The 24,276-nt window shown below is 45.4% G+C and overlaps 1 protein-coding gene across 3 annotated transcripts; it reads right to left on the reverse strand.

Moving 5' to 3' along the window:
* Positions 1-1,040: 1,040 nt before the first annotated feature.
* IVNS1ABP (influenza virus NS1A binding protein) lies at positions 1,041-19,934 on the reverse strand. 3 transcript variants are annotated; one of them, XM_009902650.2, is made up of 15 exons: positions 19,684-19,934; positions 13,420-13,672; positions 12,027-12,149; positions 11,697-11,866; positions 11,526-11,601; positions 10,737-10,910; positions 9,992-10,117; positions 8,489-8,596; positions 6,223-6,349; positions 5,461-5,685; positions 4,526-4,647; positions 4,229-4,355; positions 4,005-4,136; positions 3,073-3,246; positions 1,041-2,504 (listed from the first exon to the last, which is right to left on the reverse strand). In XM_009902650.2, the coding sequence occupies exons 3-15, from the start codon at positions 12,135-12,137 to the stop codon at positions 2,251-2,253; spliced, it is 1,926 nt and encodes a 641-aa protein (XP_009900952.1). In that variant the 5' UTR covers positions 12,138-12,149; positions 13,420-13,672; positions 19,684-19,934; the 3' UTR covers positions 1,041-2,250. The 3 variants fall into 3 exon arrangements, with proteins under 3 accessions (XP_009900952.1, XP_054020986.1, XP_054020987.1); XM_054165011.1 differs by having other exon boundaries at positions 12,027-12,153; XM_054165012.1 differs by lacking the exon at positions 19,684-19,934 and adding an exon at positions 14,065-14,310 and having other exon boundaries at positions 12,027-12,153.
* Between the last annotated feature and the right edge of the window lie 4,342 nt (positions 19,935-24,276).

The raw sequence follows: 24,276 nt of genomic DNA on the forward strand, positions 1-24,276 counted from the left end.
GCATTCATTTTAAAGGCTGTTTCCCTTCAAGTTGCTATCCCAGTTGTGGGATCAGTGTTATACATTGTCAGTTTGTACATAAAGGAAGCAGCTGATCAACTTAAGGACACGTCTGTCTTGTTTTTCTCCTCTACTTCTGCAGAGTTGGCACAGAGGAAGACAACAATTTTGTCTTGTCTCACACTGACTCCCTCTTCAAATGCCCCATTTTACAGCTTGGAAGGGTTAGTGACTCTCTTTGGCCTGGTGTTTCCCTGCTCCAGGGTGGGAATGCAGTATCCTGTTCATGGCCCACTTCAGGACTGCTAAATGGTATGTGACAGAGCCTGCAGTAGCAGGCTGGTGGTAGGTGTTGGGATCAGACAGCTGTAGTAAACTAATACTATAATGGAGACTGAAATTAGTGCCACTGCTGGGAGCTTAATTTCCTAGAATTATTTACTGAGTGCTGAGGCCCACAGCTCGAATTGCTCACACCAACACCAGGTGCTTCTTTTCACCGCAGTATTACACACTATAACTCAAAGTTCACTGGGTCCCCTTCTCATCTGACTCCACTTCAATTTGCAGAGAGCTCTCAGTGAACTGATCCAGAGAGGAGCCTGAAGCAGGCAAATCTTCCCCAGACATCAGCAGCAGTGCTGCAGGAAGCCATCTGCTGTCTGCGTGCTCCCAGACCTTTACCTCCACTGGGAGGTGGGAAACGGACATGGCCCTTCACCTCCTCGTGTTTCAACTCAAGGTGTGGGATACAATTAAAGACCCTACTTTGCCTGCCTGGGCAGCTTGGTTCTCAAACATTGGAAGTGGCTTCCCAGGAGGTGGTTGAATCCCCATCCCTGCAGGTGTTTGAGAGGCACAGAGGTGGTGCTGAGGGACAGAGGTTAGCACCAGACTCAGGGAATGGTTGGACTCAATGACCTTAAAGGGTCTTTTCCAACCAAAGTCATTCTATGATTCTACATCCATTTGAAGTATCTGCTTTGACCTCCCCAAAATGTTTGCAAAGAGTCTTTTAAAGAAAAGGACACAAGGAGACATCACAGCAATCCTGTGGTGCAAGGATTTCCCACAAGGTACCTTTAATGTGTTTGCATCAGCAATAAGCAGTCAGTGCTGGGTTTGGCACAAGTAGTTAGATGTGCAGCACTACACATTAGACACCACAGCATCCTAACCAACATCTTATCTGCAGGAATAGAGCAAGTGAACTAAAACACATAACTATGAGCACAGACGAGATCGAGTTACTTGTGTTCTACCACACTTCCAGCTGCTTGTATTAGAAAAATAAGGTGAAGACATTACTAGTCAAATGAATACACTTCCACTGCCAGCTGGCAAAGAGTTTAAAAACCATGAGAAAAGCCCCACACTGAAGTCTGTGTTTTACAAAGGTTAGCTCACCCCAAGTAACAAAACTGCTGTACAGAAAGCACCCTCTTCATCTTCCTCAAGAGCTTTGGAGCCAAAAAATCCTTCTCCCAGCCTGCAAAGTCACAGCTAGGTTGTGTTCAGAACTCCATTCAGTGCTAGCACAGCTGTCACTTGCTAAGGGACTACACTGTACCAGAGGCCAAAGTCCAGAAGCTCACCTACAGTGGTCAAGCAGTTGTCCACTCAGTCTCTATGAACTCCAAAGTTGACTCTTTGCTTCCATAAGCAGCTGCCTACTGCTTTCGACAGATAAAATACTCTGCTGAGTATATAAAAACTGTTATAAAAAGGCAATCATAAAAGATAAGGTATTGGCAGGCATGTCAGCTTTTTTAATAAAAAAAAATAGCCATTTTCTCTATTTAAATAAGGCTTCTTGTTAGATTGTTCCAGTTACCCAAGGAAAACAAGGCCTGATGAAAAACCTAGCCCACATCACCCTGATGCTTCTTGCCCCAACAGCACACCCTCCAGGAGAAGCCCACGTGCCAAGTGCCCAAAGAAGCCCTGGGGGAATCTCCAGAACCGATATGCCTAGTCTAGTGTCTCCTGCATTCTCTTCAAAACAATCTTTTTACAAAAAGAAAACACCCCACCCCCCCAACACAAAGTCCTAAAATACACAGCCCCCCTTCATCTCGGTATTCCCTCCAAAACAAATATGTACAGCACATTAATATGCAATATGCAAAAGCTCTGTGTTGCTGTTGGCAACCTGTCTGCCCTCTCCCCACCCCTATTCACATCTGTACCTCTACTGAAAACACAATTACATCACTAAGCCTGTTAGTTTGAAAGGGCAATTTAATTCACTTAGAACTTGAGAATTTTTGTGTAGGGGCTCCACTCATTGGACTCTGGATTGTAGACTTCAACTGTGTTCAGGAATTCATTGCCATCGAAGCCCCCAACAGCATAAATAGTGTTTGCCACCGTGGTGATGCCAGCGTTGCTCCTGGGGGTGGTCATGCCTCCCATCATCTTCCACTCGTTGCGAGCAGGGTCATACATCTCCACACAGCTCACTGCGTGGGAGCCATCGAAGCCACCACCCACAAAGAGTTTTCCTATCAAAAGGAAACAAGAATCAGAATGGTTTGAGTTGGAAGAGACCCTGCAGACCATCTAGTTCCAAGCCCTGTGTCAGGGGCAGGGACACCTTCCACGAGACCAGCTTGCTCATTGAACCTGGCCCTGAATACTTCCACGGAAGTGGCATCCATGACTTCCCTGGGCAACCTGTTCCAGTGTCTCACCACCCTCATCGTGAAGAATTTCTTCCTCCTCACCAATCTAAATCCCCGCTCTTCCATCTCAAAGCCATTGCCCCTTGTCCTGTCACTACAAGCCTTGTAAGAAGACCCTCCCCAGCCTTCTTGTAAGCTTCCTTCAGCCTTCCCTGGAGCTCTCTCTTCTCCAGGCTGAACAACCCCAACTCCTGGAGCCTGTCCCCACAGGGCAAGGAAAAGTGCTGAGCACCAGCAGTGTGTGTTACAGCCCTGTAATGGGGAAGCAAACCAAACCAAAATGAAGGAACTGAAGAGTTTGTCAGAAACCTTTGCCTTATTCAAGGCCTGAAGCTACAGACCTGCTTTAGGTCCCTTAACCAGAAAGATCCCACAGTGGGCAGCCTACCGTCACGAACTGCCACCCCAGCTCCTCGACGAGCCACGTTCATAGGTGCCATCAGGGTCCAGGTGTTGTTCTCTGGGTTGTAGCGCTCCACACTGCTCAAGCAATTCCAGGATTCTGCTCCTCCAATGATGTAGAGGTACCCCCCCAGCTCACACACTGCAGACTGGTGTCTCCCTGCCATCAGACACCAGAGGTTACAGCCCAGACAGTACCCATGAAGGAGTGCAATCTACAGCAGCTGGCATAGAATCATGGAATGTTGGGGGTTGGAAAGGACCTCCAGAGATCGAGGCCACCCACCCCACAAATCAGGATCACCTAGGGCAGGTCACACAGGAATGCATCCAGGCAGGTTTTGAATTGTCACCAGAGGAGATTCCACAATGTCTCTGGGCAGCCTCGTCCAGGGCTCCAGCACCCTCACAGTAAAGAAGTTTCTCCTCATGTTGAGGTAGAACTTCCTGTGTTCCAGCTTGTACCTGTTGTTCTTTGTCCCATTATTGGGCACCACCAAAAAGAGCCTGGCACCTTCTTCTTGACACCCATCCCTCAGATATTTATAGACATTGATAAGATCCCCTCTGAGCCTTGTCTCCAGACTAAACAGCCCCAGCTCTCTCAGTCTTTATTCATGGGAGAGATGTTCAAGTCCCTTCATCATCCTCATAGCTCTCCATTGGACTATCTCCAGTAGATTCCCATCTCTCTTGAACTGGGGAGCCCAAAACTGGACACAGTATTCCAGGTGAGGTCTCACCAGCGCAGAGTAGAAGGGGAGGAGGAACCTGCTATACCTGCTGGACACTCTTCTTGATGCATGCCAGGATAGCATTGGCCCTCTTGGCCACAACTAAACTGGGTTTTTGTTTGCAGGTTTCACACCAGTTGTGCAGTCACCCTTTTCACCCTCTCCCAACCTGCAGAGCACTTACGGATATTGAGGGGGGCACAACTCGTCCAGGACTTTGTTACAGGATCAAACACATCACAGTTCTTCAGTCCCTTCTGGCCATAAGGATCTGAGCCACCAACAATGTACAGCTTCCCGTTCAGGGCACAGACTCCTGTTGGTGCAGGGAAGGACAGCAAGTGAGCAGCGAGCAGCTGAGTTAAGTGTAGGACCCCCCAGAGAGCTGCTTGGCTGCAGCTGTGGTACCTGCATTGCAGCGGTTGGTCCTCAGCTCCGGAACAGGAGTCCAGTCGTCTATCTCCGGCTCATACATCTCTCCACAGCTCAGGTCATCTGAGTGGCCATTTGACCCACCCACCACATACAGCTGCCCCTGCAGAGAACCAAGAAATGCCTGCCTCACATCTAAGCACACAACAACTCAAATCATTACGTAGCTAACTAGAGTCACACAACTTCAATTACCCCTCTGTGAAGTTTGCCCCGCCTCTCCCACCTATCTCTACATGATGTCACACTTTGTGCTCCCCACCCACCACCCACCATCAAAACTGCCATCTGGAACCGAGCTCTTGGTGTTCTCATTGGTGCAAGGAAGGTCCAGGTGTCCTTCTGCGGGTCATAGCACTCCACTGTGCGCAAACACTCCTCTCTGTTGTAGCCACCTAAAAGCAAAAGCTCAGATGAGGTGACATCTCCAAAGACCAATTACTTTGATGTTACTGGATCACAGACTGGTTGGGGTTGGAAGGGACCCCGAAAGGCCATCTAGTTCAAGTGCCCTGCAGTCATCTGCAACTAGAGCAGATTGCTCAGAGCCCCAGACAACCTGACCTGGAATGGTTCCAGGGATGGGGGATCTTCCACCTCTCTGGGCAGCCTGGGCCAGTGTCTCACCACCCTCAGCATAAACAATCCATACCTTGTATCTAGTGTAAATATCTTTCTTACGGCTTAAACCCATTGCCCCTTGTCTTGTCACAACAGGCATTGCTCAAAAGTCTGTCCCCAGCTTTCTAATCAGCTCCTTTAGACACTGAAAGATCACCAGAAGGTCTTTCTGGAGCCTTCTCTTCTCCAGGCTGAACAATCCCACCTCCCTCAGCCAGGCCTCACAGCCCTTGCATCATTGATGTGGCTCCTCTGGCCCTGCGCTCCAACAGGTCCATGTCTCTCCTGTGCTGAGGACTCCAGAGCTGCCCCAGCACTGCAGGTGGGGTTCTCAGCAGAGCAGAGGGGCAGAATTTACTTCCTCCACCTGCTGCCCACACTGCTAGGGATCAGCCCAGGACATGGCTGGGTTTGGGCTGTGAGCTCATGGTGCCAGCTCATGCCCAGCTTTTCACCCACCAGCACCCTTAAGTCCTTCTCTGCAGGGCTGCTCTCACCAGCTCTAACCCTATACGGAAGGTTGAGAAGCCACTGTCCCCTCCACCCCACCCAAGTGATTGTTTCAAAACTGCTACCATTTCCTTTACCTGCAGCGATGAGCTTGCCATTGAGCTCAGCAGTGCCGAGCCCGGAGCGAGCGTACTGCATGGGAGACATGGGCTTCTCGATGATGTCGTCTGGTTGGAGCTCAAAGCTCAGGCTCTTCAGCAGCCGTGGTGTGCTCGTGGGAGAGCTCTGGGGGCTGTTGCGGCCATGCAGGAATATCACGCACAGCACACCATCCAGAACAGCCAGACACAGGTAGGTGTTACCTGTCATGGGGAGAAAAGGGGAGACCACCAATGTAACAAAATTTGAGGTGAATTTCTGTGAATGCCAACTGGTTATGCTCCTCCCCTTAGAAGTCTGAAAAGTTTTTTTGTCTCATTACTGGTTCCAGTTTATTTTACTGAAAAAGATGAGGCCTAGATATTGATACAGTGCTCCAAGGATGTAAACCAGCCGTCTGAAGACATCCTGGGAGGAGATCTCCTGGCACACATACGGTTAGTTCTGTTAATTAATCAGAGACTGTCTATCTCCTTAGGAATCTGGGTAAATTATATAGACCATGGGATTTCGGGTGGCCCTGTCAATAAGGAATTGAGATGTAAGTAATCCCAGTTTGGCCTCAGTTACATTAGAAACATCCCACAAATTACTGAGTCAATTACTTGACCAGCACCAGCAGCAAGAAGCAGTATCTCTACATTCCTTACAGATACTGAAGGAAATCTCCAGGGAGTGGGAGGTAGGAAGCACACAATACTAGATGTGGCTTTCAGGTGAAGCCTGCCCCAGTTACTCACTTGATGTCTTCTCTGAAGCAATGATTTTCCAGTCATGTTTAGGACTCTGAGCAGTAGCATTTGGAGAAAGGCTTCCAGAGGAGCTGCTACTGATCTGCCTGTGATCATTCTCACGTGGTGGCTTCTTCTGCAAAATCAAAAGGCAGCTAGAGACTACACCTCCTTCTATCACTGATTCTCTGAGCTAACACACGACTATGCAGGAAAACACTGTCTACCACCTCTGCAGAGCACCATTTCTAACACACCTACATACTCAACAGAACACCTTGCCTGCTCAGCAACATCCAAACCCACCCTACCTCTGATCCTGGCACTCATGTCATCCTATGACTGCACCTGTACACTGCTGGGGTCTGACCATAAATCATATCAAACCCCTTGAGGGGAGCAGGCACTACCAGTGGGACTCCCCAGTGCAAGAGAGACCCCACATCCATTGGGCAAGAACTGATCTGCACTCTGGGAGCCTGGCTCACAAGCTCTGCTTCTGGAACTCAAGTTAATTATGGAACGCCGTTTGGAAATGAATTAACAATTCTCTTCATTCCCCTGCTGAAGACAAATTAATTTCGCCTCAGTTCCTCTCTGTGCTCAGATTAGCTGGTTCTTGGATTTTACTCCCTCACTACTCCCCACCAACAGGAGATTTCTGCTTTCTTTTCTTCTTCAATTAAATTTATACTGCAGCTTCATTATTTTGCTCAATTCAGCAAACCCCGGAATGTCACATTTCAGATGACACTGCACAATTTCTGAACCAAGCACACAAAGCTACCCTTCTGTCTGCCCTGGTTAGCAGCAGTTTGTGACCACAGTACCAAGTTTGTGATGCTTGCACAGTTCCCTGAGGTCTGAGCTCCATGGAAACTGTCATAAGGCTTCTGAAATACATCACCTCACTTCCAGATAACCTCACACAGGCGGCATGGATTGCTATACTCAGCTCACCATGAAAAGCAAGTCATTTCTGGCTACTATTGCAGTTATTTATGACTCTCCACTTAACTCAGAGCTTATTCTCTTACCATTCCAATTACAAACTTTTGTAAATCAAAACCTTGCAAGTTACAATTTTTCCTGGCCTGTCAGGTGTGGGTTTTCTGGTGTTACCTCTCTCAGCCATTTTGAATCTCTGAAGTTAACAATTCTTACGATCAGAAAGGATTTAAATAAAAACAAAGTTGAGAACTCTTGCTCTTATTTCTGAAAGGGAATTTTGGGAACATTCACCTCTCAGCTTCTAAGTATTACAAAGAATAGTTACACATTCAAAGGCAGGTTGGATGGGGCCGTGAGAAAGCTGGCCTTGCAGGAAAGCTGGCATGGGGGTTGGAATGAGATGATCTTTAAGGTCCCTTCCAACCCAAACCAGTCTCATTCTATGATCCAGAGGCAGTGAGGTCTGTAATGGCTTACTACAAACCAGACACTGGGAAATTAGATGTCTTTTAACTTTCTTCTCTTTTCACTCCTAAAATCCATGGAGAGTGCTCTACATTAGCTAAAACCTACATGTTCCACTGTTAGGAGTTAAAATATTACAATATATTTCCTTCCAATTTATTGAATTTAAGCAACCCTAATTTGTATAAAGCAACTGATACCTGACAGCTCTTAGCCTTTTTTCCCCTAATTTTTTAACCAGTCTCCATTGTTTAAGCCCTGTGTTTTCCATGAGTTGAGGACTACTTTATCTGACTCAAACTAAAAAAGAAACAAAAATCAAATTAAAATCTCAAAACGCACAGGACTGATCTCCCCAGAGTCCAAGCATCAGCTGTCTCTGGACCAGAAGCTATCTACAGCTGCTTTTAAAATCTCTCTTGCACACCGCAAGTGCAGCTTAACAAGGGAAACGGAGGCTGGCAGCTGAAGGATTGGCGCTTACGCCTGCAATCTTTGCCCGTGCGAAAAAGCAACAGGCACATTCTCTGCTGCAAGCCAAGCGGTCCAGGATGCTTTACAGTCTCTTTAGTATCTCTGCAAAGCAACAGCTGGCTGCTCTCCTACCTCTTCTGTCTTCCAACAGCCTGATTTCTGTTGAAGTCAAACCTATAGCACTGTTTTGCAAAGGTTTAAAGTCAGTCTGCTGAAAAACCACGAGACTAAATCATTGCCTCCAGGAATTAAGAAAGACTTTCTCATTATGTGTTTCTCCATTAAAGCTACTGTTGCTTTGTCTGCTACAGTACACAAGAGGTTAAGTGTGCTGTAAACTGCACCAGTCTACTTGGGGTTACCTGAGACTGTCTGCAATTTGTACCTGCACAAACTGAATGTGGTCATCATCACTGCCATACACCTCAGCCTGTCCATCTAGCAGATTTCCATCAAGCAGCTTGTGATCAGCTGAGTAGTACAGCGTTTGAACCTGCAAAAACAACAACAGAATACCCATGTGGCTACTTTCTCCACTGCTCCTTAGCTACAGGCAGCTTACAAAAGGCAGTCGCCAGCATACTTCTCGTCAGCTCATCTCAATCTAGTGGAATGACAAAACTAAAAGGAAGTAGATGTCATGGGGGCAATCTTCAAACACAGGATGGAGGTTCCTTACTTTCTCAGCTTGAGAGAAATCTTCACATTCCAAGGAGTTCTGTTTTTTTTTCCAGCACAGAAACATCAGACAAGCAAGAGGCACATTAATTTGCAGAGTTACACAAATTCACAATCTCATGCAAGCATTTTTGTTATCCCCGCAAACAAGTTTTCTGCTTTGAAAGGTACACATTTATCTCCACTAGAAAAAGTTAAGGGAAGCCAACAGTGGACTCTAAGAGAAAGGCATGGGAATGAGAGAAGACAACACAAATTTAGATTCTGGAGGAAAGTGTTGTCCACAGTTCAGTATCAGATGCGACCGTTTCAATAAAATGCATCTGAACTTCACCATGCTGAAAGCTTTTAAAGCGGAGTTTTGCCCAGAGGAAATACACACTTGAAAACATACGACAGCATCAACATCTGGCTTTGCCTGTACAAGTGTTTCCAGCAGTCTGTTGTGCTCACAACAACAAACCTGGGAAATGCTGGCGGTTCATGGGTGTTTGCAAAGTCCATTTTCTCCAGCCAATTCAAAATTTAGACTCCCCACTAGTTTTTTTGCATTACACATTGCCCAGGCTACATCTAGTATGAGCATTCATAAGTAAAGCCATTTAATAACACACAACTTTCAAAAGCAATGTATCCTGTAAAGGAGTAAGTAAACACCATTAAATCATCATCATCGTTCTCTGCCCACAGCGGATTTTCTTAGGAGAACTGGGGCAGGACTGCTGCTTCTGTACGTGTCAATACACTTGAGGTTTCTTCTTGGTTCTTCAGCCTTGGTATCCTAGTTTTGTTAATAAACCTATGGGGAGATAAATCAATGGGGAGGAACAACCATTAGAAGCTTTTCCCTACTTTGTGTTTACAAGCAAAACCTGCAAAGGAAAGCATCAAGAATCTCTAACAAGTTTCAGTACCACCTCCCCAAACCTAGAGTGAGATACACGCCGCTGTGAGGTTACTGTACAGCACGTCGTGAGCAAAAAAAAAAGGAAAGCAAAGACCAGACTGAACAGTTCATTCAGCTCACCTGAACACCCCCCCAGTTTCTCAGCTTAGGGGTACCTACAGCAAAATTTAAATTCTTTAGGGTCACAGTTAAAAAAAGTGAAAAAAAAAAAAAATTAAAAAGGGATCAGCCTTCATAATGACTTTTCCTTTACATAAAAATAACATAAAATAGATATTGAACCCCATTTTCTGAAAGACTAACCTCTTCCATGAGATCTTCCAGGCTGTCTCCGTTTTCCCAGATGCTGCGCTGGACCCAGTTGATTACCTTTGTGTACAATTTGCCATTGCTGGGCAGGCCAACATTGTCTTCCAGCATGACTTCAAGCTTCAATTAGAGAAAAGGATGATTTACTCTAGAGGTACTATCTAATACCTACTTATATTTCTAGTATACTGTACTTTATATAGTGAGCATCACACAGAATCCCAGCAATGGTGAGGGCTGAAAGAGACCTCTAGAGGTCATCCAGTCTAGCCCCCCTGATAAAGCAGGGATAACCACAGCAGGATGCCCAGAATCAGAATATCCAGGTTGGGTTTGGAGTCTCCCCAGAGAGGGAGACTCCACAATCTCTCTGGGCAGTCTGCTGCAGGGTTTCAGCACCCTCACAGGTAAAAAAGTTCTTCCTTTATTCTCACTTTACCTCAGAGCTACAAACTAGCACATATGAGGAGCTTTCAGCCAATGCCACTAAAACTAGGAAGCACACTGAAGCACAACTGCAGACATCTTTTGCTCTTAAAGGCTTGAGAACATGTATTCTCTACAGATAATATTCAGTCACAAGAACATTACACAGACCCAGAATTTTCACTCTGTTGGTAGAAGTCAGTACAAAAGTTTTCCTCCTCCCAAGAAGCAGCCATAGCAGCTACTCCTTGGGTTGGTGGGTTGGTTTTGTTGCAATAACATACCGGAAGGAAGTCTACGAACTTAAGCTAACCTTTAGCCGTGGAAGTTTGAGAAATTCTTCCTGTTCTGAAATCTGCAAAAGGTGTTCCTGGATGTAGCCATCGATCTTGTTCAACAAACGCGAGTCTCCCATACAACTTGCAAAGTTCCGGTAAGAGATGCAGCTCTGAACGTCCATCTTGGAGAGCAAATAGTCACCGCAGACCTTGGAAGTAAAAAGGCTGCCACTGAGCTTACAAGCAGACAAGATTTTTATGCATCTAAACGATCCACCCAACATACAACAACAGCTGTTTCCTAACTGCAGACTAGTGACCAACTGTGATCATCCTCCCCTGTGCAAGGGCTGTACACAAAACTTTGCCTTCCGTATGAACACGTGGATATTAAACAGTCCTGCACATTTTGAAACTTCTCGTGTCCACCCTCGACTGAAAGCCTATCTGCAGTCAAGTGAAGATAAGAATTCCAACTGCCTTGGCGAGGGTGTCCCTGTGTGGGGCAAGACTAAGTATTTCTGAAGTCGAGCACTGCCAAACTCATGTTCAAGTGCAGAGGTTTAACAATGCCCCTCAATGTACCCAAGCACACCACTGCTACCATGAACCCAAAGGGAAGGAAGCACTGTGGTTCAGAAGCCATTTTGCACAAACATAAACCTTAACTTCAGAGAACCCTTCAGCACAAAATAACACAAGTGGAAGCACAAGTGGAGATTCTCTCCACAGAATCACCATTTTCTGCATTATTCACATGAAAAAGCATAATCCTGTCAGTCTGAGAAAGCAGAATGGACTTGGGGAAGAGCTGAGACCTGTACCTGCTTAACTCTTTCCATCTTCAGCTTCTTTGCTGCAGAGTACACATCCTTCACCAATTCTTTATCAGCTTTTAACCTATTGAGGAAGATGAGTATTTTCATTATTTTGTTGTGGTTGGTGGTTCTTTTTTTAATTGAAGTCTAGTTTCTCTAGTTCTTGTGCAAACTTACTGAGCAGTATAGGCATAATTGAGCAGAACTTCAACAGCCTCTGGGTTGAGATCATCAAATTTCACGTGAGAGATCCCATGAGAATCACTATCACTGTTGAAGATTTCAAACAGGTAGGGGCTGCAGCAAGCTAACACGGCTCGGTGTGCCAACATCTCATGGCCACATACCTTTGTTGAAAACACAAGTAAGAAACCCACATGCTGGTGAGAACTTTCCTGAGGTATGTTTTAACCAAGTTAATGTCACAGTTCAAATAATTGTTTCCAATCAATAGTGTCTCCAGTTTGCATCAGCTGAAAAAAACCCATTTGGACAGAAAAAAGGTACCTGGAGACGGACATCGCAGAACTGACCGCTTTTACGTAAGGCATTTAGTTTGGCAACAGATGACTCAATGAAGTTTTCATCCTCGAACATCAGATACCCATTAGGAATCATTTTGGTGTTGGTCTGGCTGAAAACAGAACATACAGAGTTTAGAAATACAACACTTTTCTTTAGTACAGAAGCATTATTGACATGCTGTTTGCTAACAAACATTCATGAGGCAGTTAAAACAAAATCCACCTCAAAAAAAGCACCTAGGCAAGTACTACTGCTGATGGGTACGTGTTGGATTGACTGGATTCATGATTTTCAGAGACTAAGGCCACAGCTTTTAACTTCTCCACATCACTTCAGCAGGTACCAGCTCCACAATGACAAGGTGACCCTGCTCTAGCTCTGTAGGAGCAAGGTGGAAACCACTGGGTTACATGAGAAGCTTCATTCCCCTTCATTTTAAGGGAATTGGGGTTGTTAGATTCATCACTTGTTTCTGCTCACTGCATGCAATCTGTCGTTCGGTTTTTGCACAGACCCCAATCCAGCTACACTGAAAAACAGGAACTGAGAAACCAAAACTGGTAAAGTAGAACAGCTCCACAAATTTTGTTTGATTTTATGAGTAAGGACTTCATTAAATATTTTTGAGCAGCTCAAAGTCATGAAAGAACATTAACACCAACAAAACAAGCAGAATCAAAGACATTCTGAGCCACCACCATCACCATCTATTTCAAGTCATCACAAAGCTAAAACAACTTTCCCTGAAGACCTCACCCACATACAAACATGCCACCTCAGGTAAAGTTAGACCAAGACTGGAAAGCTAACTGTAGGAAACTGACTTTTTTTTTTTTTAAATGGTATTTCAAATATTTTAATGACTTGTTTTAGTTATGCACTTTTAGGAGAGGTCCACTTTCTAAATAGGAAGCTAATTAAGAATACTAAGATATTCACCCTGAGGTGAACTAATTAGTTCGAAATAGTAAGTTAAAAAGCAAAAATAAAATAATATCTGGAAGTTGAGAGGAAAGAATAAATGGGATATTACTACTATTACCAGCAAAAATTTAGATTTCCATCTTAGGAAAATGCTGAACATCAGACTGAGCAAGAAAAGCTCCAAACCACAAAAAGCGTGTATCAAAAAATCAGTACTAGCAAGCCCCACACAGAGCAATTCTAGTTTTAATCTGTCTATTTCAAAATTCACTTACTACTGAAAGCATTTGCCCCTAAACTGGCAACAATAATCTTACTTACAGAGATTACTGTCCATTTGTGTATAGTTCGGTTTGCTGGGTTTTAGTTAAAAAAAAAGACAGCAAGGTTTTAAAGTGGCAGAATTTCAGAGTATTAACTACAGTACATGCAACTAACTGAAGCAACTCACCTGGCAAATATATCACTGTCAATTTTTAACTGGGGGATCTGAAATTAGTCCAATGGTATCACTGTGTTAAAACAGAATTTTAACTTCAGTTGCAGTGTCTTCTGACAGGGAAGATGTTTGTTGAAATGCAATGGCAGACGTGGGTTTTGCGGCTGCAATATGGATTCCAAAACTATCAGGCTTGAAGATGATGTAATAAAGTCCTTAAGAGCTATAGACATGAATTTCTTCTGTGATAATCATGCATCATAACCTGCAATAAAGAAATAGTTAAGAAGTTAAGACAACAAAAAGCACCACTCTCTTTTTCAGGTGAAACTTTAATGTTGATGTAGAAGTTCCTGAGCCAAAGTTTTTCCTTACAAAAACAACCCAAAAGATTCCACACTGTCACCAACATTCTTGCGCCTATGGAGAGGTCAACCACATCAATTTTTATACCCACAGTGACAAGGAAGTGGCTAAATTGGTAATTAGGTGAAAATTTAAAACAGCTGAATCCCATTTTTAGGCAGTTCCTCACCAACCCTAACCTTGGCACTTTCCATATGTAGATTACTGCTTGCTTACACAAGTAGACAACGCTTAAGTAACACAACAAAATAACTGCATTTCAAACCACACACCATAACACATGCCTCCTACCTTTTGCTTTTCCTGTACCCATCTACTTATATCCTTCTTCTACTGAATGCCTAAAATGGACTGAAGATGGATTAAGGGCACGTCTGAAACGACTGGGCATGTCTCCAGTCTCCAGTACTGCCAAACAGATGATAAAGTCAGAAATCCCAATTTTGATGGTAACTTTCTGTGGTAAAAGGCTCTTTGCTACCCCACAGGAACAATCTGTGAAGGTCTGGTCAAGTTCTGCACTGGCTGTGCAGACTGCAGAGCTCTGCTGGGATTCTGCATGCAGGTGGCCTCTTTATGATGGGCTTCACTGGGGAGGAGAACACAGTAGGAGGAGCAGCCATGAGGAGGGGACAAGCAACAAACACCCACTCTGGAACTTTCCATGACCCTGATACCACCTCAGGAAAACATCAATCACTTTATCCACTTGAGTTCCCCACTGCTGTTCCAAAACTATATTTGTATCTGCAGATTAAATGCCACATTGGAAACTGGGTTTCCTAAAAATAGGTGCCAGCTCATTTCTCCTTGTCAAGAATTAAAAGTCCCCTATGTTGGAGGTGAGAGCCTTGTGGACCCACTGCCTGGCTCTGGCTGGACTTGTACCTCCCATGGTCTTTCAGCTGACCAGCAGCTCAAGCTGAGGCTGGTTCTCAAAAAGCAGCAGGGGGCAATGTCCCACAGAACACCAGCTCTACCAGAAAACTGCTCCCATCACTCACAGCTTGCAGCCTTGAAGACAGAACGTTTCAGCCAGGAGATAACCATGCTGAAGGAATTAACATTAGGTTTGGCTACTAGAATAGACACAAACATACATATTAAGGAGGAAACAACTGCTCCAGAGCACCAGTGGTGTCTGTCTGTAACACAGCACCCCAGAAAAGAGCAATACTACAGGAATAGCAGCCCAGAGACTACAACTGCATTTGGAAGCCATAATTTCCTCTCTTGTTGGTACAATTGGTGTAATTGTTTCAGCAATGAAAACATTTCACTTGTCAAAAATAGTATGATATCCACACTTTCCCCAAAGCTTGACCTCAGCTAAGCATTCTGTTCAGAGATGCAGAGGCACTGTTTCAGCACAAGTATCACAATAAATTAACTTGCAAAGAAAGCTAGAAGATACTGAGAAATTACGCTTCACCAAGTCTATCCACGAATGTATGAGAGAATCACCACCAAGAGACCTCTGACTTGATCAATTTCCAATTTCAAACCTCCCATTTCTGTTGCAGGAATTTGCCAGACCCACCCAGCCAAATGCAAACTACAACAAGCATCTAAAAATGACAGTCAAGGTGGGGACAAGGCAGGAGCTGCACTGGGTGGTTGGCACAGTGTTACCATTTTGGTGCAAAGGCTTGTACCAAGCTGATCACCACGGGCTTGATTCTGAGCAGAAAGATTATCCACTTTGCTCAGACTGGTTTGCAACCACCTTTTTGACTCTCAAAGAAGTTCTATTGCTCACCGAGCAGAGGTCCATGATCACCAAAGCAAATTAAATGTATGTTGGTACGACAGCTCAATCAGGACACTGGTCTGCCTGTGCATCACATTACACGTTCCTCTTCCATATTCATTGGTATTGTTAACAGCCGGTACTGGGGCTCTGGGGAGATTCTGAGTTACAGGACAACTACTCCAAAAATTTCAAGTAAATTCCAGAATCACCCTCACTCAGTTTACATCTCTGGGCATGTTTTACTCAAGTAGAAGAGCTTTACTTTTAAGTGCAGTGTTTTAACTTTGCCTGATGTACTTGCTTACAACCTTGAAGACCTGTAAAAGACATCCAAAATAATTCTGGATCAAACCAGAAGATAACACTGCATTTTCTGCATTACAGGTTACACACAAGTACTGCAAATTAATTTCTTTTGTATATTAAGAATCTAAACTTTGTAATGACCTCCCCCCTCCTTGCTCATAGCTCCCCACATGAAGAACTGTCAGCAGTCTTTTTTTGCCATTTTCCAAGACTGCATTTTTTTACTGTGTGATGTTCACAGATCACTGTCAGCCAGGTGAAGTATGAAACCTGATGCCTCTGAAATGTCTACTTTTCATGGTCCATCAAAATGCACTTAAATATGCTAAAACTACAGAATTATGATTCCAGACTGAGAGCACCACAGTCCATTGGAAAAAAATTATTCTTTAGAGCAGGCCTGCACTTCTTTTTCAAGTGAAGCAAAGCAGAAGGTAAGTGGTACATAAACTCTGGATTTCCATTCTAGCTTTACTATGAAAGGTCAATATACTGGTGGAGAGCCAGTACCTTTGATCATGAGTCTATCACACCAGGTGTGAGACTGCACAGGGCTAAGACAGTCAGTGGCCAGATGCCACAAAGCATTCCCATGGTATGTCCCAGTGATATAGCTGCACCCAAGACAGCACACAAATTCTTCCCAGCTGCTCCATTTAAACACAACTGTGTTCTAATACTGGTGTTTCCTAAACACTGACATGCTCAGAGTGAGGTTTTCATTTGCTACATTTATACACCACTGGACCATGAAAGCGTCATGGCTCACAACACATTCGCTGGATAAACTTGACTTGCAGGAGAGATCTCCTCCCTTTTACTCACCTTTCCATCTTTAAAGACACATTTAAGAAGACTCACCAACGTAACAACACTAAGTATCCTTCACTGCACTATCCTCTTATATGTACCTTGCAAATGCAAATCTGACTGCAAGCTTGCTTTCAATAGGAAATAAAATTCATACACTTTAATTTGCCGTGTTTAAAATTCAGAATCTCTTCATCCAAACGTTAAGCAGCTGCTCACTGCATAAAACACTTCAACATTTAAAAACCTGCCACAAGATTACGGTTGAATTTCTCAAGATCTAAACACCTTTACCATGCCCTAGGACTCTCCACAACACACAGAGCCATTTCCAGAGGATGTATGAGCTGTTATCTCAGGTGAAGTACCAAGACAACAGATCCCAGAACCACTGACTGAGGCAAAACTCAGCTTGCCCATGACCTAATGCCACAGGTAGTGTTTATGTTTCCTCCCTTTTAATATAGTCCACTTGCCAGGTGCAGTATTTCTTTGAACAAGGTCCTTGCTTTGTGCCAATTTTGCACAAACCTCATTGCCAGATTAAGGTTTCACCTCTTCAACTCACAAATAAAACACTAACTGGAGGGAGACACTGTAAAAGTAGATACTTGTTGATATATAGATGGACATTCGATTGACACTTATTGGTACAGCAAAACAAAAATGGAATTCAACACCACAGTTGGTGTTTTTCAAGCTGCTGTGGGTTTTCTGGCTTTTCACAGAAATGTAGGTCACAACAATGACTGCTCCTAGTCCCTTACTTGTAGCAAAAGATAAAACTAGATGTCCTCAAAACATTCCTTGCCTAAATTAGCATTCATTTATGAAAAAGCCACACAATCTTTCTGTGCCCGAGTCTGCATTTGGACAAACCATCACTAAGACACATATCAACATACTTTACACCACTAAACAGGCTCAGTTTCATTACCCTAGTGGCTTAAGTAAGACTCAGAGAATTGTTTATGATTTTGTTTTGCATATTCATTGTTTAGTTGTTTTCCAGTATTTAGTCTCATTGATAACTATGACTTGAAAACAAAACAGTTCTATTTCCCTACAATTCAGCCTTGGTTGTGTTCCCCACAAACAGTGAGGAGAAAGAATTTGCTATCACCAGTTGAGAATTGAAGGGGAAGAAAAAAGTACTGTGGACATTTTCTAAAGTCTTTTACATGTAGTCCAAACACATGTAATACTTGGACTCTCCTCTACAGAAAGCAAGCCTGGAGAGCTCTTTCAAACACACATTATATATGTAGATCTAAAAAATGCATGAGAAGCAGGTTTTATATTTCAACGTTGCTGCTCTTTCAGCTACAGTTCCCAGCTCCAGCACACCAGCTGCCTATTTAATACCTCCAATGCTTCTAATAACACTGTTTCACTGGATTTTAGCAATGGAGAGGGGAGTCATGACCTCCCCTTTCCATACTGATTCTACATTTCCTCTTCTCCTTTTCTATATTGTATTCAGAATCTTCATCTACAGGTCTTTTTCTACCTTCTGCCGCACATGCAGTCTTGAAATCTGAGCTCTTTCGTTTTTTTCCTGAGCTCTTCAAACATTTGTCACACAACCAGCCAGCTGGTAGGGCTTTGTGCTTGTTGTCATGATCTCCCACCCCCCCATTCTGGCAATTTCTTGCCTCCTTAAGAACTCAAACTGAGGAAAACAAAAAGAGACCTATTTACAGTAGCTAAAATACTGTTTCCTAAGTGGAAAGTATTCCTTGTCTGTTGCATCCTGTGCTCCAGGCGTTAGGCCTGTGGCTACAAAATCCACTTTCTAAAATTAAACGAATCTCCTCATTGAAGCACCACATCCTGCTTGGTTTGTTATTCCGGAGATCCCTGACAGAAGAGAATTAATGTGGTGTCTACACACCCATCACTGCAAACAAAAAAGTCCTCCCCTTCACAAACCACCACAAATAAGGAGGAGAGTGACATGATACTGAATTTCCATTTGTCTATCACCACTTAGCCTTGCCATGCTTCTCTTTAGTCACTAACTCAAATGCCTTGCCTCTCAAATCACCAACATTTTTCCACCCTGCATGAAATAATAACCAACGCAGTTTTCATGCTTTTGGGAACGATGGATGAAGGAACAGCGAAGTTGCCAATGCTGAGATATTGTCTACCTCAAAATACGTCTGAAAAAAAAACAAAACTAAAAAGATGCTGGGAATTTGTGCATGCAAGCAGAAAATACAGCACTCCTCCTTCCCCTCTGCCTCACACCCCTTCTGGTCATTCCTACCTTTGACCTTTCTGCAAAAGCACTCATGTGGACTGACGGCGGCTGTCTTCACTGCAACATCTCCTATTTCCTAGGACTGCTATAGGTGGCAGAGAGGGTCACGGCATCGGCAACCAGCTGTCAGCACATGAGACGTCTATTTTCTTCACTCAGAGCCCAGGATTTCTGCCATTCTCTTCCCCCCACCCCTTACTACAAAGCCTTTACAAAAGGTGCCACTAGGCGCCTGCAGCGTGGCGCTGGGGAAGGCGCGCAGGCAGCGCCTGACCTTGGCACAATACCCGCGTGGGGAACACCGGCTTTGCTGCACACGCCCCACAGCCACCGCTGTCCACGAAGGGGCCAGGGCGGCAGGAATCGGCCCCGGCAGCCGCGAGGGAACCGACCTCAGGCCACCCACGCCATGTACATAACTTCGCCACAACGGGCACCGCAACGTGGCGCGTTTGGGAACCCCCCGCTCAAATAAGCAATGAAAAGCTGCAGAGCCGGCAGGTCTCCCGTTCTCCCAGCCAAAGACGCGGTGCGACGGGCCGGGACGCTACCGCGGGGTTACCGCCATGGCGGGGCCCGCCCTGCCCGACAGCAACCCCGAGGCGCCGCCACCCCCCGAGCCAGCGCCGAGCGGGGAACAAAGAGCGGCGGGACCGAGGTGGCGCAGGGCCTGGCCGCCCCCAGCCACATGGTCGTCGCCACCCTTCTCTTCATAGCCGGCCGAGGCGCGTCTGCGCCGGCCGGGATATCCCGTTGGCTCCCACGCGCGCCGTACCTGGTGCCTCTCAGTGCAGACGATATTGTTCATATTGAAAGTCTCCAGGCTGAGGGGGAAGCCGACAAAGAGACGCAGCCCCAGCCCGCCGGGAAGGGAGAGTGAAGGGCGCAGGAAGAGCGAGGCGAGGCGCTGCTGAGAAAGGAAGGCGGCAGCAGGAACGAGCCTGAGCAGAGCGAAGACAAGGTACCAACGGATCCGCCGCGGCAGCTGGAGAACCCCACACCGCCTGCGCACTGCGTCCCGTAACCCTCCGCCTCCGGCGGGGCGGGCAGGAGGCGGCGCTGAGGAGGCCGGAGGCGATCCACCGAGAAAGAAGGTCCGGCCGCGCCCCTCGTTCCGTCCTTACTTACGCGCAGCCGCCGCGGCGGCCTGGGGTCCGCGGCACGGGCCTGAGGGAGCGGTGGCCTCGGGCGGGAAAAGCGGCCGGAGCCTGAGGAGTTGAGTGGGCTGCGGGGAGAGAGGCGCAGGAGAAACTGGGGTTGGGGCACGTTCCGCGAGTAGTTCTCTGCCACAAGCCCAGCCTGTTCACAGAAGGGAAGGGACCTTAAACATCGTGTAGTTCCAACCCCCTGCCATGAGCAGAGACATCTTCTACTAGACCAGGTTGCTCAAGGCCCCATCCGGCCTGGCTTGGAACGCTTCAAGGCTTAGAGCCTCCACAACTTCTCTGTGCAACCTGTTCCAGTGCCTCACCACACACTGGGGAGGAATTTCTTCCTCATGTCTGATCTAAACTGAGCTGCTTCCAGGCTCAACCATTTTATTTTTCAAGCCTAGTATGGCCTGTAGTTCGAGGCTTAACAAAAAAAAAAAAGCCACATTGAATGGTGGAAACTGCCCTGCAGCCTGTCCCGTGTGTCCTGGGCTCCATCCTGCCTCTTATCTCCAGCAGCCCTGAGCTGTGGGGAAGGCATTTTCAATCTGGATGAGAAATACTCCCCCCATGCTTCTCACGATAAATCCTATCTTGCTAGGCAAAATAGTTTTAAAACATCACTGCTGATAAATAAGGGTTGTTTGAAGCCTTGTCTGTTTGTTGTGTGTTTGCATTTGTAGCGTAATGGGTTTCTGATTCATGGCTGGGACCCTGAGTGCTGCTGCAGTATCATCATAAATAAAACATGGAGCTGGATGATTTCCTCACTGGCTTCCTGATTTAAAATGCCAAGGTCACCTGGAAAGCAATGATGTTTCCCCATGCTATTTCCCTCTGTGCATCCTCCTGACTCAGAGGCTGCCTTGGTCAGAAATGAAGAATTCTGAGATTATTTTAAACACATCCTCAGTGTCTCAGCTGTCAGAGGTGTGTAACATACATGATATTTGCCAGTTTCTCTTTCTTCATTAATCTTGGTGGAGAAGCCTATTTCAGAGCACTGAAATTGGATGATTCTGAGGGTTCAAGCAGAAAGGGCTTCAAAATACTGAAAATTATGATCTTGTCTCATCAGAAGTGAGCAGAGGCATTAAATTGTGGGTATATTCATAGAACCATAGAATGGTTGGGTTGGAAGGGACCTTTCAAGGTCATCTAGTCCAATCCCCGACCAGGGACATCTTCCATCACAGCTCTGAGCAACTAGATGTGAGCCCATTGCAGAGCTCTCTGAACAATTAGCTCAAGTTGCTCAGAGCCCTGCTATTCCTCGCTTATGTGAATCCCTCCATATCTGGAGACATGTATGATAGCACGGTGCCCATGCTGGAGCTGGGATCTCTATCCAGCTTCACATTCGCTGGCAGCAAACAGGACCACCTCGACTTTTCACCCCTCTCTGATGCATTTCCACTCCCTCCTCCTTTCAATTTCTAATTCACCAGCCACACCTCAGTGCCTACCTTCCCACTCACTGCTTGCTTTTTGAATGAAGCTTCTCATTAGGGCTGTGCTAATCAAAGGCACTTGTGGTAACACTGGGAGGGGGAGGCAGGCGAAAACAGACAGGAACTATGATCAAATAAAACGGTGCTGGGGATGTTCCTTAATTAAGTAAATCACAGGATTGCACAAGCTGCTGTTCCAGGATTCTTAGGAAAGAAGATGTCTTTATGAATCACCATCAATTTTCATTATCTGCCACAGCAAGTAAAGAGCAAGCATAGCATCTTCCCATCTGCATAGAGCTGCAGATCAGTGTTTCCAGTTCACTTTTATCTCTGGGACAGGGGGCACGTCTGGGGTTTCACAAACTGTGGCTAGGCTGGGAGCTCAGGCAGCGTCTCCTTTGGGCCAGTTGCATTCTGATCACCCAAACTCACCTCCCACTGAAAAAGAGGATTTTTTTTCTTCTCTGCTTCTTGCTTTGCAATCATCATGGAAATAGTTTGCATCATTAAAATACCAATATCCCAGCCGCCATGTGACTGTATCTCCTGTGATGAGGGAAAAGACTTCTATAACGTGCAGATACTTTCATTTCAGTCTGCTAGATACTTTGCAATCCTTCCCAGTGAAACTGAGGTTGAATCCTAACTGATTTCTGAAGAACACTTTATAGAAGGGGATGAGTGAGATCAAGTTGACACCAGATGACTGAGTTACTGGGAGTTGAACCAGAACTGGTTAGCACACATGCAGCCACCATAGCAATGGTGATGTTCATGGGGGTCTTGAATCTCCTAATTTGACAGCTGTCCTTCCCTCTAACTGTTCTTAAGGTGTCAAGGGTGCTCCTTTAACAAAACAACTTCTCTAACAACACCACATTAAAAAAAATAATGAAGAGGTGCTCATGGAGGTTCTGATGTTCTGCATGCTTGTCTCTCATGATGGAAGATACAGTGTTCCTAATTATTGGATTGGAAGCCCTCTCTTGGAAAGCCCTCTTGCTTTTCTTCCAAATTTAGGCAGTTTGTAGATGTCCCCGACTCTGATGTGGCTCTTCTGCTCTTCTTCCAGGTAAGCAGCTCCACAGTATGTGGAATGTTAAATTAAGTGTCATGTTACATTTCTCTTTGGGCACCACCTGAACAAGCTATGCTGCCAGTCAAGGACCTGATCCCCGACTTTCTTTTATAAAGAAAATTTGGTTTATGAGCAAACAAAATGTGTTGTGAAACTGAATACAGTTTAGTGAAACATCACACATTTAACATATGTTTAAAACACATAGAGATTCATAGATTCATAGAATGGTTTGGGTTGGAAGGGCCTTTGGAGGTCATCTAGTTCCAACCCCGCTGCCATGGACTTCCACTAGACTAGCTTGCTCAAGGGCCTGTCCAACCTGGCCTTGAACCCTTCCAGGGAGGGGGCATCCATGATCTTCCTGGGCAACCTGTTCCGCTGTCTCACCACCTTCACTGTGAGGAATTTCTTTCTAATCCCCAGTCTAAATCTGCCCTCCTCAAGCTTCAATCCATTCCCCTCATCCTGTCACTACAAGTCCTTGTAAAATGTCCCTCCCCAGCTTTCTTGTAGCCCCCTTCAGGTACTGGAAGGCTGTTCTAAGGTCTCCCTGGAGCCTTTTCTTCTCCTGGCTGAACAGCCCCAGCTCTCTCTCAGCCTGTCTCATAGAGGAGGTTCTCCAGCTCTGATCATCTTCATGGCCTCCTCTGGACCCCCCCCAGCAGCTGATGTCCTTCTTATGCTGGGGGTACCAGGGCTGGATGCAGTACTCCAGGTGGGGTCTCATGAGAGGAGAGCAGAGGGGCAGAATCACATCCCTTGTCCTGCTGGTCACAGTGCTTTTGATGCAGCCCAGGACTTGATTGGCTTTCTGGGCTGCAACCAGCTATTGCTGGCTCCTGTTGAGTTTTTAATCAACTGACACCCCCAATATGTATTGCAATTGAAGGTTACTTGTGTTCTCCATAGTCCAGTCTGCTCCTTCCATAACTTTTCCCTGATGCATTGTAGAAGCCTTTTTGAGAACTCATTATGGATGCAGAAATCCTGGTGTAGAACAGGTTTTGTTGGTGCCTTGGCTCTCAGAGTCCTTAGCAGTGACATTTTAATGGTGTTTGGGGTGTAGAGGCTGTGCTGGAATTAATGATCTGTGTTGGACTCTTTCCTGTATATTCTGGCACGTCGTTTGCCATCTGGCTGGCTGATAACAGCTGCTCCAAGGAGGGCTCTTCGTCTCCTTTTCTTTCCCTATTCTTAGGCAAAGCAATGATCATCTGGGATGAATTCTTTACTTAGAAGCAAAGACTGCAGGAAATTTAGATGCAGTATGAAAGAGTACTGAAAGGCACAGTTTTAATAGCTGTGGCCTTAAATTTTAGAGGCAGGTTCTCTGTCAAATCTCTGTTCATCTTTCTTACATAGTGTAAGCAACTTTCCTTCTTTATTTCAGGAGACACCATTCTTCCACCACAGTGACCTTCCTTGATTTTAAATGGTTTTGTGCTGGATGGAAAACCAGAGACTCTCTTCCACAGCAAGGTAATAAATCATGTTTGTGTAATTTCCCTTAAGCAAATAGAACTCTTTTTAATTAATTCTGTTGGATAAAGTCCATAGGAAATGTACAGAGGATTCTGACAGAGCCTCCAGTTAATGTCTTGATAACCCCCTTCTTCTGACTACCTGTCCTTGAAGGATCACCCCTGTCATCTCAAAGCTTTTCGGGTATGGCATCACGGCAG

Source organism: Dryobates pubescens, chromosome 11 (genome assembly GCF_014839835.1).
Source record: "Dryobates pubescens isolate bDryPub1 chromosome 11, bDryPub1.pri, whole genome shotgun sequence".
NCBI lineage: Eukaryota > Metazoa > Chordata > Aves > Piciformes > Picidae > Dryobates > Dryobates pubescens.

What these genes read in the sequence shown, in the direction of transcription:
- IVNS1ABP (XM_009902650.2), bottom strand. Translation starts at nt 12,137, where the DNA reads ATGATTCCTAATGGGTATCTGATGTTCGAGGATGAAAACTTCATTGAG. An exon ending in TGCTTCAGAGAAGACATCAA is followed by an intron (nt 5,686 to 6,222) that starts GTGAGTAACTGG and finishes TCCCCATGACAG; the next exon opens with GTAACACCTACCTGTGTCTG. An exon ending in TCCAGATGGCAGTTTTGATG is followed by an intron (nt 4,356 to 4,525) that starts GTGGGTGGTGGG and finishes GGTTCTCTGCAG; the next exon opens with GGGCAGCTGTATGTGGTGGG.